The sequence below is a fragment of the Sinohyriopsis cumingii genome, chromosome 1, assembly GCF_028554795.1.
Source record: "Sinohyriopsis cumingii isolate HCF-2022 chromosome 1, ASM2855479v2, whole genome shotgun sequence".
Taxonomy (NCBI): domain Eukaryota; kingdom Metazoa; phylum Mollusca; class Bivalvia; order Unionida; family Unionidae; genus Sinohyriopsis; species Sinohyriopsis cumingii.
This window is the reverse complement of record NC_142961.1, coordinates 50,172,130-50,188,320: the sequence shown is the minus strand read 5'-3', so window position 1 is coordinate 50,188,320 and position 16,191 is coordinate 50,172,130. Positions and strand designations below refer to the sequence as shown.

At 34.4% G+C, this 16,191-nt stretch overlaps 1 protein-coding gene across 3 annotated transcripts in view; it reads right to left on the bottom strand.

The window, feature by feature from the left end:
• LOC149806847 (adenine DNA glycosylase-like) overlaps positions 1 to 16,191 on the bottom strand; it is a 68,857-nt gene that overhangs the window by 39,185 nt on the left and 13,481 nt on the right. For all 3 annotated transcript variants that reach the window (XM_089958619.1, XM_089958622.1, XM_089958631.1), the window contains 4 exons: positions 15,599 to 15,635; positions 11,377 to 11,450; positions 9,081 to 9,122; positions 5,487 to 5,558 (listed from right to left, as the gene is read on the bottom strand). In XM_089958619.1, the coding sequence (XP_089814745.1) occupies positions 5,487 to 5,558; positions 9,081 to 9,122; positions 11,377 to 11,450; positions 15,599 to 15,635 (225 nt within the window). The remainder of the gene's footprint in view (positions 1 to 5,486; positions 5,559 to 9,080; positions 9,123 to 11,376; positions 11,451 to 15,598; positions 15,636 to 16,191) is intronic.

Genomic DNA, 16,191 nt, shown 5'->3' with positions numbered 1-16,191 from the left:
CTTTTTACTTTAGTTCCTTGCTAATAGTTTTAGATTTTACAACACTAAGCACATTTACCTTTTGACAATAACACATCATTACAAATATTTAGATTGCAAGTAAATAGAAGTTACAATTTTATTAAAAGCACTGGTACCAGTAAGACTAAAGGAAATGGTAAAAAAAAAAAAGAATCAGGATGATTAGTAGTGTAGTAAAGAATCCATATATCAGAATGACATCAAGTATTTTTTCATCAATTTCATCATCAATTAATGATACTGCTTAAAAATGTATTGTACTAGATAACAGACATTTTTAGTTATCCATTTTGCAATACAAATACCAAATGATGGCTTGGAACTAAGTGCCAAAAAATCTGCAGAAAATACCACCATGATCAAATATGTAGGAAGAACTGAACACAAACAAGGCAAATTTTTATCCATCTTGCTTTGAGTTTACACAGATCAGTCAGTCTCTTATGTTTAATGTCATTTAATTTTTGCACATAGAGAGCATGTACATTATTTGGTCATACATCTGCAGGATACAAAAGTTTGTCTTTCTCTTCTTTTGTTGCTCAGTGGTTCTGCCAACTTGAGATCTACACACACTTAATTATGTTGCATGGGGATTCTCTGATGTTCCCTATGAGCATTAATCTGATAATTGTTTCTGAATTTAATATGATCCTCCTCCTCGGTGTACAAATATTATTATGTGCAGTGAACTCCTTTCATTGCCTGCTGTCTGAAACGCATATGCATAACTTGCTTGAACAAGTTACTGTTCTTTATGGTTGTGCAATTTTCAACATCTCACATGTATGGCCCCATGGGTATTCTCTCTTGGATATCTCTGTCCCCCACAAAAAAGTTTTGAACCAGAGGTCTCGTTAGGATTTTAAAACTAAGAGTCCATGGCTCCCATTTTGGTAAAAATATGAGTCCCATCAGGAAAAGTTGCAGTCCCCTCTCAGAAAACTATGCCAATTATAAGAACTATTGGTTGCCATAGAGTTTAATTTCTACATTCTTTAAAACACTGACATAGCTCTTGCTTGTCCATCAGAGTGAGTCTGAATTTTTTCGATCCAAGGAAGGTCTTATTCAAAGCACTAAGCTAGGCATCACACACTTTCTTACTCTTGGCTAATGTCCCTTTCAAGCTATCAGTTCTAGCAACTTTAGCCCTCTCCTGAATCTCACAATCTTCGTAAGTTTGCCGTTGAACTCCAAAATACTCATTCAAGTCTGTCTCAACATGTCATGATTCCGAGGTCACATGCACTGCTTATTCCGTTACACTCGGAAATGAACACAAGAATGAAAGCTGAAGTTGTTTATTTGATGTACTGTTATAAATGACCACATGTACATCTCTGGGTATTTCTGCCTCTGAATTCAAGCACTGTAAATATCAGTAGATTTTCCCACCCAGCTGCCAGTCAAAGCCTTTGATCTTGCCGCTTAGCTATTGCAGCATGTTCTTTTGATGTACTCTTATAATGGTGACGTGGGGGGGGGGGGCTTTCAACCACTAAATTCTGTCATTGTAAATATCATCACAGCAAACTGATCAACATTTTCCCACTATGCAGGTGACTGAAGCAGGACTGGCAAGTCTTTGAATTTTACCACCCACCTAAATAAAATAACAAAATGGCATCCAAATACGCGTGATTATAAGCATTTCCAAGACTTCTGTCAGTTTTCACTAACATGAACCCTGCCAAAGATCCACTTCCTTGAATCAGTGTCTTGCTGCCTCTTATGCCAGATTTTTCTCTTCCATAATGCTGTATTAGGGTTTTAAGTCCAATATTCCCATAGTATACTTGTTTGGACATGGGTATATTTAATAAATATAACTGGCATATTGTCCATCAAACATGTACATTGGACTCACACTCAACATCAAGTTTAGGCTCAAAATCACACACTGGTATTTCCAGTGTCCAATGTCCAACAGACATACATGAAATTCATTGTCATCATAGCTATCACCAGCCAGTATTTGCCGACGAAAGCGTCGTCTGAAGACAAACCGTGTTGTGATTCAACCATTTTGGTTTCCTGTGTGGCCCCTATTGGAAACACGCCTTTGTAAAACTTCCACGATGAAAGTAAGGCTAAAACTCCATAAAATGCTTGTTCCAGGGCCAATGAATGAATCAAATTTAGTTTAACAGCCATTCATGTCGAACCGAAGTATCCAGATATCTGGATGTCGCATGAAGCAGAGTGAGACAACTGCGGCAGCACGACTTACATTGCAAAATGCACTTTTAAAGTTAAAGTTTAATTTTAAAAATTTGCATACTGTGCAAAGCAGTTTTTTTTATAGCCGCGGCATTGACGTAATTTGCCAAACGGGTATCACTGCTTTAAAAGTACGTGAATTCGTACAAATTACTTGCACTCGCGTGTACTGGCATCATTTTATAACCCAATGTTTTATTCACGTTAGACCGCGGGGGGAAGGGGTGTAGATGCGATTTTAAATATATATATTCGTTTTTTCTTTTCTTCTTTCTGACAACCCCACCAGCGATTTCTCATTTTGTTAGCACAACCCACAACAGAAGTGATTTTCCTAACCAACCTTCCACTGTAAGAGTCAAAATAGTTCAAAACACAACCTCCTACAGAAATTTTTTTGAAGTGCCATCCCCAGGGGGGATATATGTTTTACTGGAACAGCCCTCAGCAACTACAAGTTAATCCAGTATTTCACTGCCCAACAGATTTTAATGACAGAAATTTTATGTATTTTTGATTTAATGTTAATGTGGTTGTGATTATAAAAGTAGGTACACCACTCCCTCGATAACTCGCGCACATCGGGGTCCAGAAACATCGACCGCACTATAAGTGAGGCGTGAGTTATCGAGGGAACTATAAAATGAGCCCAAAACCAATAAAGTGATTGACAACATAACGCAAAAATAAGGGTGTGTGTGTGGGCAGATTATACTGTTGAATACTCACTTTATAATCGTTCTGAGATTAACTGTTAATAAATATCTTTTCATAACGGTGTACTTTATTACTTCCTCATAGGACAACATTAATTTCAGGATAAATTACAGTATATTGAGGCGATCATCGAAAACATCATTCTACGTGGTTTCCGTTCGCTTAACATGTGTACCACTTCACACATTGTGTACTACGTCACTAATTTTTATGCTGAATTGGATACATTCTAGTTTTATTGTTTGATCCAAATTAGAAATTTTTTATATACAAAAGATCGACTCTTTTCGAGAAAGTGTCGATTGAACGATAGATAGATAGATAGATTTGAATGCGATAGAAGTAAAATGGAAAACAAAAAAAAAACAAGGGTTAATCAGTGCTAACATATTTAATTGGTCTATAAATTTAAAACAATGTAAATTAGAACAATACTTGCCGTTTGTGCCACGCTTGACAAATATCAATTCAGTTTTTGAAAAAATCAGTTAATTTTTTTTGTGTGTGTTACTCCTTGGTTTCTCTGCCGCCGAGCAAAATCCCTCAGATTTCTCAACTGCATGAGCTTTACGTAGTCAACATTTTGGGTCTCCAGCCACCTTATGGCAATATCAAAATATTTGATTGCTTCCTGTGCAGAGGGGTGGGGGGTGCAACATCTGCATCTGCATCACTTTCAACACTTGTGTTACTCCAGTTAGAATCGTCTTCTGCTGAAAATTTGTTCGCTATAGAAATAATTATAGTTTCATCTGACATGTATTCGGCTGTGGGGCAATCATTGTCAGCACAAATCCACTCCTCCATATCATCAAGAGAAACGTCCATCTCAGGACCATGAGTCTGTACTAATTTCTCCCAAACAGCCTCGGCATTAATGACATCAGTTTCACTGAAACATTCAAAGTCACTATCATCGTTGTTGTCTCTGTTACTGTTTTGCTTTACGTCAAAGGCAGCTCCAAGATCCTTGATCCAGCACCCAAGGTCTCTTGTAATCGATTTTTTTTAATGCAACAAACACTTCCCCAAGTTGTTGATCAAAACAAAGCCGGCATGTACATGCAATTAGGTTCTCACAGAAGTACTCACGGGTTTCGATGTGACGGTTGATTGACTCTTTTCATGTTTTCCATGAACAGAATATGTTGTGATTATAATGTTTACACTGAAATGGAATTAAAAGATTAGAACGTGACTTTCACACAGGAAGACGTTTAATTGGTGTTTATTTCATTCTCTGTTGCCACCTGTTAGCATTCACCAGAAGTTTTCATTGATCGCTATTTCACCAGACTGTCTATTTACAGTATACTGACAACTATTTATCATAAACACTTACATAATAAATGAAATCTTTAAACAGAGGTCTCGCTAGGATTTTTCCCGCACACCTATTACGTTCGTATGGAGGACTCCCGCTCAGTGATTTTCTGTGTCCCAGATCAAAAATTGGCGTACAAATACATGTAATTAAGCGTTTTCGAGATCTCTGAAATTAATTCTTCTTTATAACCTGCAAATTTCAAAATATGGATTCTATTTTTACGGGCATTAATCACCATTTTCGATGATAAAACGAGCAATGTATCAAGGTTTAATTTATCAATTCTTATCGTAATTTTTTCATGTTCAGCACATTTTAAAGATATTTTAAATACATTTTCTCTGGAAAAAATCGGGAGCCAAGATGGACACCGCATTATAAGCGGGATCGCGGGTTATCCGGGCGTGAGTTATTGAGGGAGCAGTGTACGTGCATGTGTGTGTGTGCAAAGTCCACAAAATATTTTATGCTTAGAAGTGTATTAAATACTTCAAAGAAAACAGTTTATTTTCTTTTATGCAAATTTTAAGTTTGAGTCAGTTTATATAGGTTTATACGAGTAGATAACTTATTTTTAACTGTTCAATGTCGCTTATTTGGGTCACGTTACCTACTCCTTCTTGGGGATGCAAAACATACTTCTGGTGTCTCAAAATCATTCAATCACAATATGGACATTTGGCAGGTATGGAATTATAAAAATGAAGAAAACATTTACCAAGGATGTGAATCAAAATGTGTCCCCATCATGATCTAACTTAGGGCACAATCAGTAGTGAAAGGAGAAAATGTGATTCTCTTCTATTCCACATATGAAGCGAATCTGATAATAGGTCACTGAGACAGATATCCTGGATAAAAGCTTAACCACAGCTGATCACAGAAAACCAAACCATCATACAAACAACCTGAATAATTAATAGATGCCCCAGTCTTGGGGTGTCTACAAATTTGAAAAAATGCTTGAATGGTTTTAAAATCGAATCAGGTGATCTACACATGAATAAGAATGTACCTGTTAAAATTACATTTCTCTATGCTAAGAGTTCTTTGTTGTTGGTTTTTTGTGTGCATTCTTGCAAATAAGCATCTCATGCTATTTCGATGGAAATACACATGGAGAGGACCAAATCAAGCTGCTCCTGAGGAAAATTGTGGACCAAAGAAAGAAAGAAAATGTAAGTGTTATGCATCCTACCTTCTTGGCTCCCTCAAATAATCTTCTGCCCCTGGAGTAATAACCAAGACCTGCCCACATCTCATTTACTTCCTATAAATAAAAAACACAGGCATTTCTTATTTACTAATGTCAAACAAATAACCTGTCATAATAGCAAAGTCTTATTGCAACTGCAGGCATGACTAAGTCTGGACTGGCAATAGATGCATTATGTTAGAGTCCTTTTAATGAAACCTTTTCTCACTTTGTTTTCTATGGTAAAGAATCTTCCCTTTCTTAACACTGTTCATGAGAGCTGTAAATGTGACCCATGTTATAAGTACGGCTATCTCTTACACTATACTGTGGTATTTTTCAAACAAAAAATAGTACACAAAACATAAGAATGGTGTACAGGTACATACTATAAAGTCATATTATACCGGGTAAAAGTGGTTCTAACAAATAAGAACAAAAGTGAAATTATTATATCAGGATGTTTTAGTCTATACAAATCTAATCAACCATGCCTACATCAGTGTTGTACGAGGGGCAAGTATACAGACAGACTCAATGGTGAGGAGTGAGTATATTCACAATAAATATTAAGCTAACTTAAAGGAAAGCAAATCATTTAGAAGTCAAGAAAAAACTTTTATAAGAAAACTGTTAATTACTACTTTGAACATAAACCAGAAACCTAGACAGAGATGGTACACATTTTACCACCATTTATTTTAATATGTATAATTGTGTTTAAGAAGACTGGAAAACTACAGAAAAATTACTGTATAGTGGAAGAGGGTAAGCCTAAGTAAAGATCCCTCAATTTCTCTTAGTCCACAACTATGCTACTAAATATCTATAGTCCATTTTCCATGTTGCACTTTTATAAATTACCAACTGGCCATATAAATTTTTGTAAGTGAAATGTTTTCCCCCCTTATATAGCATAAGGCACACCATTATCAGTTTTGTCCTTGATGCATTTCTATTAATTTGGATTTCCATCTTTCAAGATTACAAGTATGGCTATGGTTGATGAGTTCTATATGGTATCCAGTGCACTACTAGGCTTGCATTTGTGAGAATCATTGGTCCCAGCTTAATTATAATAACGCTGGTGCTTCCTGTTAATTAAGATGACAAAAACAGGCATTGATACTGAAGGAGCCAAGGAAGAAAAATTGGAACACCAACCACTTATGCCTACATAACAAAATTTGGAAAAGGAAATAAATTTAAAACATTGCTGGTGGAAAAGCTATCTAATTCATCCAAATTTTTTAAATTACTAAATTCTATTCAATCTGAAGAGGTTAGAGATCTTGAAATTATATCCACAGAGCAATATCTGAACATAATAATACAGAATGTTACTTTTATCTCATCTCCCTTTCATTGCTTAACTTATTAACTCCTGGAGGTTTTTGTCATTTTCGCCTGAAATATGAGTAGGAAACACATTTTGGGGGCTATTTCTGAATACATCCTAATACATTGACTTCCAAGAGATTTCCGGTTGACATAATGCCTATTTGTGTTAGAAACATCGTTTATCGTTGGCTATTTCACTCGTGCATGAGCAGAAGGGTACAAGTTTGAGTTTTTTTTTTTACTTGACAGACCCATCATTTTTGTATCAATACCACTCTTTATTCCAAATGCCCATCTTATCCTACTTTTTTCAAAGGTTCACCTGTCAGTGTGCAGTTCAGACTGGTCTGCCTTAGATCTGAGGCTAAAAAGTATAAGATCTGTACACAAAATCAGATTCCGAACACAGACGAATTTTGGGTGGAAAAAAATCGGGTCCAAAAAAATTAGATTTTTGCCTTTGTATTTTGTAGTGCAACCAGAATGTTCAGATTATTTGGTATCATTGTAGAGCTACATCTGTCTACAAATACCACCCAGCTTAGTGTATCATACATGACTTTGATGCTACAGAGCTCAGCAGCAGGCTACTACCTCCTGAAGCATAAATGTGGCACCTGGGGTTAATGAATTAATATATAAAATACTATTGCATTTCCAGTATAATATTCTTATTGTACAACTAAGAAAAGAATGTGTAAGTGTACATATTCATATATTAATGTGCACTGGAATGTGTGTATGTATAAATAAGTATACATATTTAGTTTTGATTGAATGTACATGTGATGGATTTGTTTTACTGCATGTATCAAGTGTGACACCATCAAAGAAATGCAATATACATACTTGCTTATCTTCAATCAACTAAATGCAAAAAAAATATCATATATTTATTATGTGTTACTTTGTGATCCTGTCTGTGTATAATAGTCAGTTAACACCAATATAAAAGTTATATAATGATAGTCATTATGTGGTACCTTGTGATCACGTTTGCATAAGCATACTGTAGCTTAACCATTTCTAATTTTTATCCCACCGATTTGAACATATATGTGCATGCAGAAGTACTTCTATAAATTTATTACAGTTTCACCAAAAATTATGCAAGTTTTACTCCTTTTCTTCACATTTTGTGATGGAAGTTTTTAACCACGAACCATCTTTATGTAAGTAAGGAGGCCAGGTTTCTGGAGCTTGGGAAGTTTGGGGTGGTGGCATTGTAAGGGGTTCCTAAGGGGAGGAGTATAGAGAAATCTAAAGAGTTTGGAGAGATGCACTTTACAGAAGACTTCAGTTAATTAACTAAGGCTTCAGTATGCAAAGATTGTAAATCTAACTCTGTCATGACTGAAGGTTCCATAGTCAAATTAATGTCACACTATGTTGCTTCTTAACAATGGCCTCATCATCTGAATAACACAGATGGATAATTATGATAAATGTACTAGTTGACACTTGCATGTAGTAATACCAGTAATTCATGTTACTGATGGTGTGATTTGGACTTTTAGCCTAGCTTTACAAAAATTTCAGTCATTTTGCTATGATGTCTGCAGTGTGGCAGTCTCGAGTGCTGCAGTGTGGCAGTCTCGAGTGATGTCTAGCACTGGGACATCAAGCCAAAGACATGTAGCATCATGTCCCACCCAGTCATATTATCCTGACACCAGGCCGACCAGTCCAAACACTAACCTCTTAATGCTGAATGCCTAGCGAGGCAGCTGTTAGTACCATTTTTACAAGTCTTTGGTATGACTCGGCCGGGCTTTGAACCTGTTACTTCCCACATCCAAGGTGGACACTCTATCCACTAGGCCTCTGTAGTGGTTACTGATGGGACCGATTTATGAAAAGTTACAGTAGCTAAGAAAAAGCTGTACTTGTCAATACAAATTGAAAATATAACAAGACAAATTTCTCAACTGGACAATATGGCTGTGTCCAACAAAATATATAATTATAAATATTGCTGAACAAAGGCATTTTGATCTATATTCCAAGTTAAAGTAATTTTGTTATGACCACTGGCCCACCCAATTTCTTAAAAAAAATGGTTGGGCTTATTATCAAAATCATCCAAAGTAAATATATGCATTTTTTAAATTAAGCAAGGACTTATCAAGTATGGACTTATCATCAAGTATGGACTTGTCATCAAGCATGGAATTATCATCAAGTATGGACTTATTGTCTGCATGGGTTTATCATCAGATAAATATAAATATATGCTTGGAATGAGCTCTTTTTCACCTCAAGTGTTGCTTTTGATAAATCTTCAAGAGTGGGCCACCTCTGAAATAAAAAAACAACAGAAAATCATATGGATCATACATTTCATACATATGTAATCACCTATAAGTGAAGTCCAAATGCAATTTTTTTTTAACCCTGTTTTGCCATCACGTGTCAGCAGATCTGGGTCCATGTTGTCATACTGATTACTCCTAACAAACTGCATAGACCCATATCTTCTGGATTTTTATGTGATGGCATACTTGAGTCTGTGCAGTCTCTGCAGTTGTAGTTTACTTATAAACAAGTACATATGGTACACATATTTAAAAACCATTGCTGTTTATGGTGTATTGAAAATAGGTTTTCCTCATGAGATTCAATCATATATTTTATGACAATAACATGTATCAATGAAGTGTATATATAAAGCCACACTTGTTCATAAAGTAGACAGGTTCTAGTCAGATGGCTCTGTACATCTTATATGTATGTAACAATGTCTGCATGTCATGACATGAATGTTTTTCTTGACTGATTGCGATTTTGTGTGGGCAAAGCTAAGGTGTCTTGATGGGGATGAAATTTACCAAACTATCTTTATAAAAATCTGAAAACTTGCTGGCCATGTTGATTACACTTTGATAAAAAGAATGTTATTAATTATAGAGATACAGATAAGACAAAGCTGTCAGTTAAATACTCAAATTTAAATCTTTTGATGTTAAATATTTTTAAAAAAATATTTTATTAAACAATAAGCAAAAATATTCACATCATAATTGTTACAAAGCCATTATACATCTTATAATATCAGTTATTGATATGATCTAAATGATTTTTAAAAGAATTAAATGTTATTTTTTTATGCTAAGGTATTTGTTCAGGGATTTTTCAGTGAGCTAAGGTTGTTTTAGGGGCAGACTAAGGTTTTGTTTCAAGAGGTGGTTACAGTTTTTATGTGGAGTTTTCAATGTTTCATTCAATCCACAGAGATTTTTAAAACAGATGAGCACAACTAATTTCATATCAAATCAGTGAAGAGGCCAAAGCTTACTTTCAATCTTGCCGGGTGTGTGTGTGTGTGTGTGTGTGTGTGTGTGTGGTGCGTTATATTATAGCATAGCAACACAAAAAGGTTGCAGGGCCCCGAGGGGCAGAGTGGTCTAAAGCGCTCTCTGTTACGGATCACTGCCATCTCACCTCTGTCTGCGTGGGTTTCGAGTCTCAGATTCGGCTAATGTGGGTATGTGAGAAAGCTTGCCAGTAGCTTCTCGAGGGTGGTGGTACATTCCGGGGATTTCCCGGGTTCTTCCTCCACCGTTAATACTGGCCGCCATGTATAGCCTATCATGTGCTGAAAAATGGCGTTAAACCCTACAACAACAACAACAACAAAATGGTTACTTTCAATCTTGCTGGGGTGGGTGGGTGGGGGTGTTATATTATAGCACAGCAACACAAAAAGGTTACTTAGTGTCAAGGTAATAGGAGTGAAGTACTTTGCCCAAGGAAACATCCCAGTAGCCAACCTGGGCTGACACAATGGTAGGATCTGAACAGATACCATTTTGGTATTGAGTCATGCACATTAACCAGAGAGTTGCCACGGCTCCTTTTCAAACTTTATATTTAATGTTTCATTTATTTTTATGGGTATCAAATTTTTAAGGTTTTTGCATAAAAAAGTGCATTTTTGTATGTATCAGTTTTCAAGGTTTTTGCATAAAAAAGTGCAGTTTTTTGTGTATATCAATTTTCAAGGTTTTTGCATTAAAAAAAGGAATTTTTGTGGGTAGTTAAATTCAAGGATTTGTCTTGGACAAAGTTTGCATATTTATATATATTTAATTTTTTGCATTAAACTCTATAAACTCGTGAGATAATGTAAACAAAAATCATGATAACAAAGGTTGGTGGCTTAAATGGTTCAAATAATAAACTAGTTTGAGCACAAATTCAACATCTCTCAGGATCAAATCCATTATGCTAAGTTTTTGTCAGAGTGCTGAATATAAAACTGGGTGAACACAGCCAATAACACAAAAACAACGGTCTGCCAAATAACCCATACCCAAACACAGAATATAGAGGATGAAATATGGTCAAAGCTGAAATGGGGGTGGGGTTAAAAAGCACATTAAATTAATTTTTTGAGATTGTAAGTTTGATTGCCTTTAATCAACAAATATTGTAATTTCAACTAAAATTATAAGAGTGGTAGGTACTGCAAATTGTTAACAATATTCAGCCCCTCCCCCTTTTTTCTGCACTTGCTAAATGATACGCTGACCCATCTCCATTCCTAACCAACCTTCATCCATTTGTTGTAGTAATCAATCACCGTAGCAACCTGGGTCTGCTGAAGCATGATCTCTGACACCCAGACTGAAATATAGCGAAGTTAAGTAACAATGAAAATTTTTCTGTAAATATTATTCCAGCATCATTAAAACTTTACAAGTCTGCAGTAAAGTAAAATTTAAATTAATGGCTAATTTAGATTTACCATGAATTTAAATTTAAATTAATGGCCAATTTAGATTAACCATGAATCAAAATTTAAATAAATGCCCAATTTAGATTTACCATGAATCAAAATTTAAATTAATGGCCAATTTAGATTTACCATGAATCTAAATTTAAATTAATGGCCAATTTAGATTTACCATGAATCTAAATTTAAATTAATAGCCAATTTAGATTTACCATGAATCAAAATTTAAATTAATGGCCAATTTAGATTTACCATGAATCTAAATTTAAATCAATGGCCAATTTAGATTAACCATGAATCAAAATTTAAATTAATGGCCAATTTAGATTTACCATAAATCTAAATTTAAATTAATGGCCAATTTAGATTTACCATGAATCTAAATTTAAATTAATGGCCAATTTAGATTTATAATGAATTCATCTGAAACTTCCAACCTCAAAAACTCTTTCTCAGTCATTACATTAAACTCAACAACAAACACTCATAACCAAATTTTGATGGCTTACAGAAACATATTTTAATTTAAATCCAAGAGATTTCAGAGTAGCAATACAATTAGATACAGGCATCTGTAAGTATGTATAGTTTATTTTGTAACAACTTAAAAAAATATAAGCCCTATGACAAAGGTAATTTTAAAATTTTGTGAGTACTCTTTACTGGCAATAATTACCAGTGAAATGAAATCACATCCAAACAGAATGCAGAATGAATGTAAATGAAACCATGAGTGCATTCTGATGAAAAGAGAACAAAAAGTGAATGCATTTCATGATTGGATTTGAAGATCTTTTATTTTTCAGCCCCCCCCCCCCCAACTTATAAGTGTTTTGCATTTTAGCACTCTTCAAAATGGAAAACTCCAACTTCAGTAAATGCATTTCCATTTCATTCCAAATGAAATGATAGAAACAATAAATGGAAAGGATAACTGAAAAACAGAATGCATTTCTGTTACTGCTAACTAATAAACAATTAAATGATAGCCAAAATACAAATGTGAATGAAATAAGAAAAAGAATTCTGAATGCATTTTTAAAGAAAATGAAATGCAAATGAAAGCCAAACATCATGCAGATTGGGTAAGATTAGCAATTTTAAGGTCTGTACTAAACAAAAACTTAAAAGTTATTTCTTTATTTGATTAGAAAGCAAAAGGGCAAAGAGCTGGTCCAGAGGTGCAAGTTGCTGGCCAAGATGGGTATGATTCTTCACATTAACAATAAACATGGATGCAAAACTGAATGTCAGCTATAAACAACACTAGTTAAAATTGTGAAAAAAATTCAAATCATATGTATTATGCTCTGATGAATGCTCCTTAGAAAAAGAAAAAAGACTTCCAAACCATGAAAACTGTTATAACTCTAGGTCTTAAAATATGTAATAGAAATAAAAGTGAAACCAACAATGTAGTAAAATCAACATGGAATTTATTTCCCTACAATACAATGTGTACATTCAAGTGATACTTAAACTATTGCATAAATTCCAAATAATCATATAAGTCCTATCACAAGTCCAAAAATTATAATTTTTTAAAAACTATTTCCAGTAGTCTTCAATGTCCTGATATAACACAATGATACAATCAGGAATGTCTTTGAATTAGTTCACAAACTTCCAGAGTAATGTAATAATCCAAGTCAATCATGACCTTAATAATACCAATGAATAATTTAAATAAATAATTACTCTGAAATTATATCTGATGTCAAAAACTGCAAACTGTGATCAGATTTCCCCCAGACTGATATGAAAAAGGAATTAATTGTTTATCAGTTCCAATTTATACACATATTCACTTGAGCTACATCACAACATAATATGAATCATTCAAATGGAAAAACCTTGTCTAATTCTAAATAAGACTGCCTTCAACTCAAATTCTATGCAAACACTCTGTTCACAACTTACAATCATGGACAAAAGTTAAGCACATAATAATACTTAAATATACATAACAAAACAAAATGCACTTTTTGTAATGTTCTAAAATTTATTGCTTTTTATATGATCCTTTTATTCAAACAGCACATCAATATCTAATCATCTGGAAATACGATTTTGGTAAAGTATTAACAGTTGTTTTTTAATCTTTGCATTAACAAGTCCATGGTCTGAATTTTACATCTTTGTATGAGTTTGCCTACTGAGGTGTGGTTTAAAGAACTTTGAATATTCACAAAACTCCACAAATACTGCAAGAAAATCAGCCTTTATCTCTCTGCATGTGCCCATAAAAAAAATCTGAACTGAAATCATTTCTCTTAAATCTCTTGGCTCTTTCAGTTTCTTGTAAACTTCTCTTAAAGGATGGCACATTTACAATACACACATCAAAACACATTTTACACATCACCTGATGTCTGGCACATTTAACGTACACACATCCAACATATTTTACACATCACCTGATGTTCAGCAGCTATGCTTTAACATTAGAAACCTAGAGCATGCTGACACATATTGGTGATGATCAAGTAAATGAATCAGCATCATAAACAATGCTGATCACATATACAAAGTGCTTTATTCTACAGCTATCAATTTTCCACCCAAAAAATGAGCTGGAATTTTACTGCTACATCCCAATACTGTTAGTTTCTTGTCCCATATTACCATACTCTCAAAGGAGGCCTGAACTACCTTTTCCTTGTGGTACAATTGGCAATTGTGCAATAGCTGTAAATCATACATATGCCAATGATACCCTCATGTATCAAAAAACTTGTGTTATGCTTCATTCATGAAAATGACTGTCATGTGCATTTAAAATGATCAAAAAAATTAAATTTGGTTTATGACTTTAGATGAAGTTCATATCAGAAATGTTGAAATTATAAACAATTTATTTTTTTCAGTCACATTCTGGAATTCTATGTGAAACTTGATACGTTTATAATAACATATCATTATCATAATAATCTTATCTTTAATAATGACTTTAATAATGATAATGACTTGGTACTTAACATTTCGGTGACAAAAAATTTTAGTGACACATTTTTGTGATAATAATATATATGTACTGTGAGTCATGACTGGTCATGCTTTGAATAGACTGATATCTGGCTACTGTTATGCAAAGATGTGCTTGTTGGAAGTTAGAGAATCAGTCTAATAATTGTCCCCATGTGATCAATATAAAACATAAGCAGTCTGAGAGCTAAATCACAGACCCAAAACGGAGGATTGTTTTGCCAAGAAATGACAAACATTTCAAAGGAATATGGAAAGTGGTGCAGTCAGTGAGGCAAATGGGCAAAATAGCATTAAATAAAATAAAAAGGGCAATAAATCAAGGCAGGGATCACTATGGAGATGGCATGCTGCCCTCTCATTCTGCTTTAGTGCAGACCCTATCTGTAGTGACCAGGAATCAACTAGCATCAGTATCCATTGACTTAATATGAATTCACAATAGTTGTGAAGAGACTGATTTACTGAACTTGATAAATGAACCAAGCAGCATAGTGAAAGATCGAAACTATTCACTGAGCTAAAGAAAAATTAAAAATAACACAAATAATGTGAATGGGACATTATACACCCAGCTTGTGTTTAACAGTCCACTATGCAGATACATAATTTAAAAAAAATAGAAATCACTTTTCTTCTTTCAGTAACAGTGACTTGATCTTTAACCTTTCGATCCTAACATTTTTAGGCTTCTTGCTTACCCCAAGAACAAGTTATCCACAAAGTATGGTGCAGGTAAGTAATGCAGAACTTGGATTATTGTGATGAAACCAATTGTATTCATTCAGTTAGTTACACTGACCTTTAACCTTTAGAATGGGAAAATAACAGACTCATTTTTATTCTTTCAGTCTAACTGATCTTGACATTTTGACCCAAAAAATTGACAAGATTCTTCCTTTGCCCCAAGTGCAAGCCATCCACAATGTTTGGTAACATCAGTAAAGTTGTTGTGCAAAGAACAAAACCCATAACAGACAGATGTGCTTTTCCTGATAGCAGGTGCATAAAAACTGGTCAATATGGAAGTACTTTTAAGTCACCATGGACATACCTGCATATGCTCTCTGACTGACATCTGGATTGTATGCCTGTGAAAATGAGAACAGAAAATTCCAATGATAAACTAGGGCATTTTTAACTGTTAATATTACAAAATCCTCCAACCCCTACCATGTTTACAATTTGTGGCCTTATCTTTATCTCTAACACTTGATACAACACTGCAACAAGTTGAGCAATCTATACAGTAGACCTGACCAGTGATTTTTGTAGAAATGTGTCATAATCTTAAATCTGGAGAGAAGTGGCTCAGTGGAAACTGTTCACAGAACTTCGTTGAAATTGAAATAAAACAAACATTTCATGCTCTCCCTTTTCCACTGTTTCATTCAACCTCACAGTGTATGCAAATCTGATGAAAAATTTCATAAAACACATTACACTAATATTCTGTCACTCTTTACAAAGATATATATGTTTTCTTATTTTGGTTTTACCTATTATGTCAAAACATGGATCTCTGAACACACCAACAAAAAAGCTAAGAAAGTGCTATTAATGTCAACTACTAACAGACAAGTCAGATGAGTTTGGTCTTCTCTTGGATAGATGGAAATCTGGTCATCTGTCAGTTACTACTGGAGT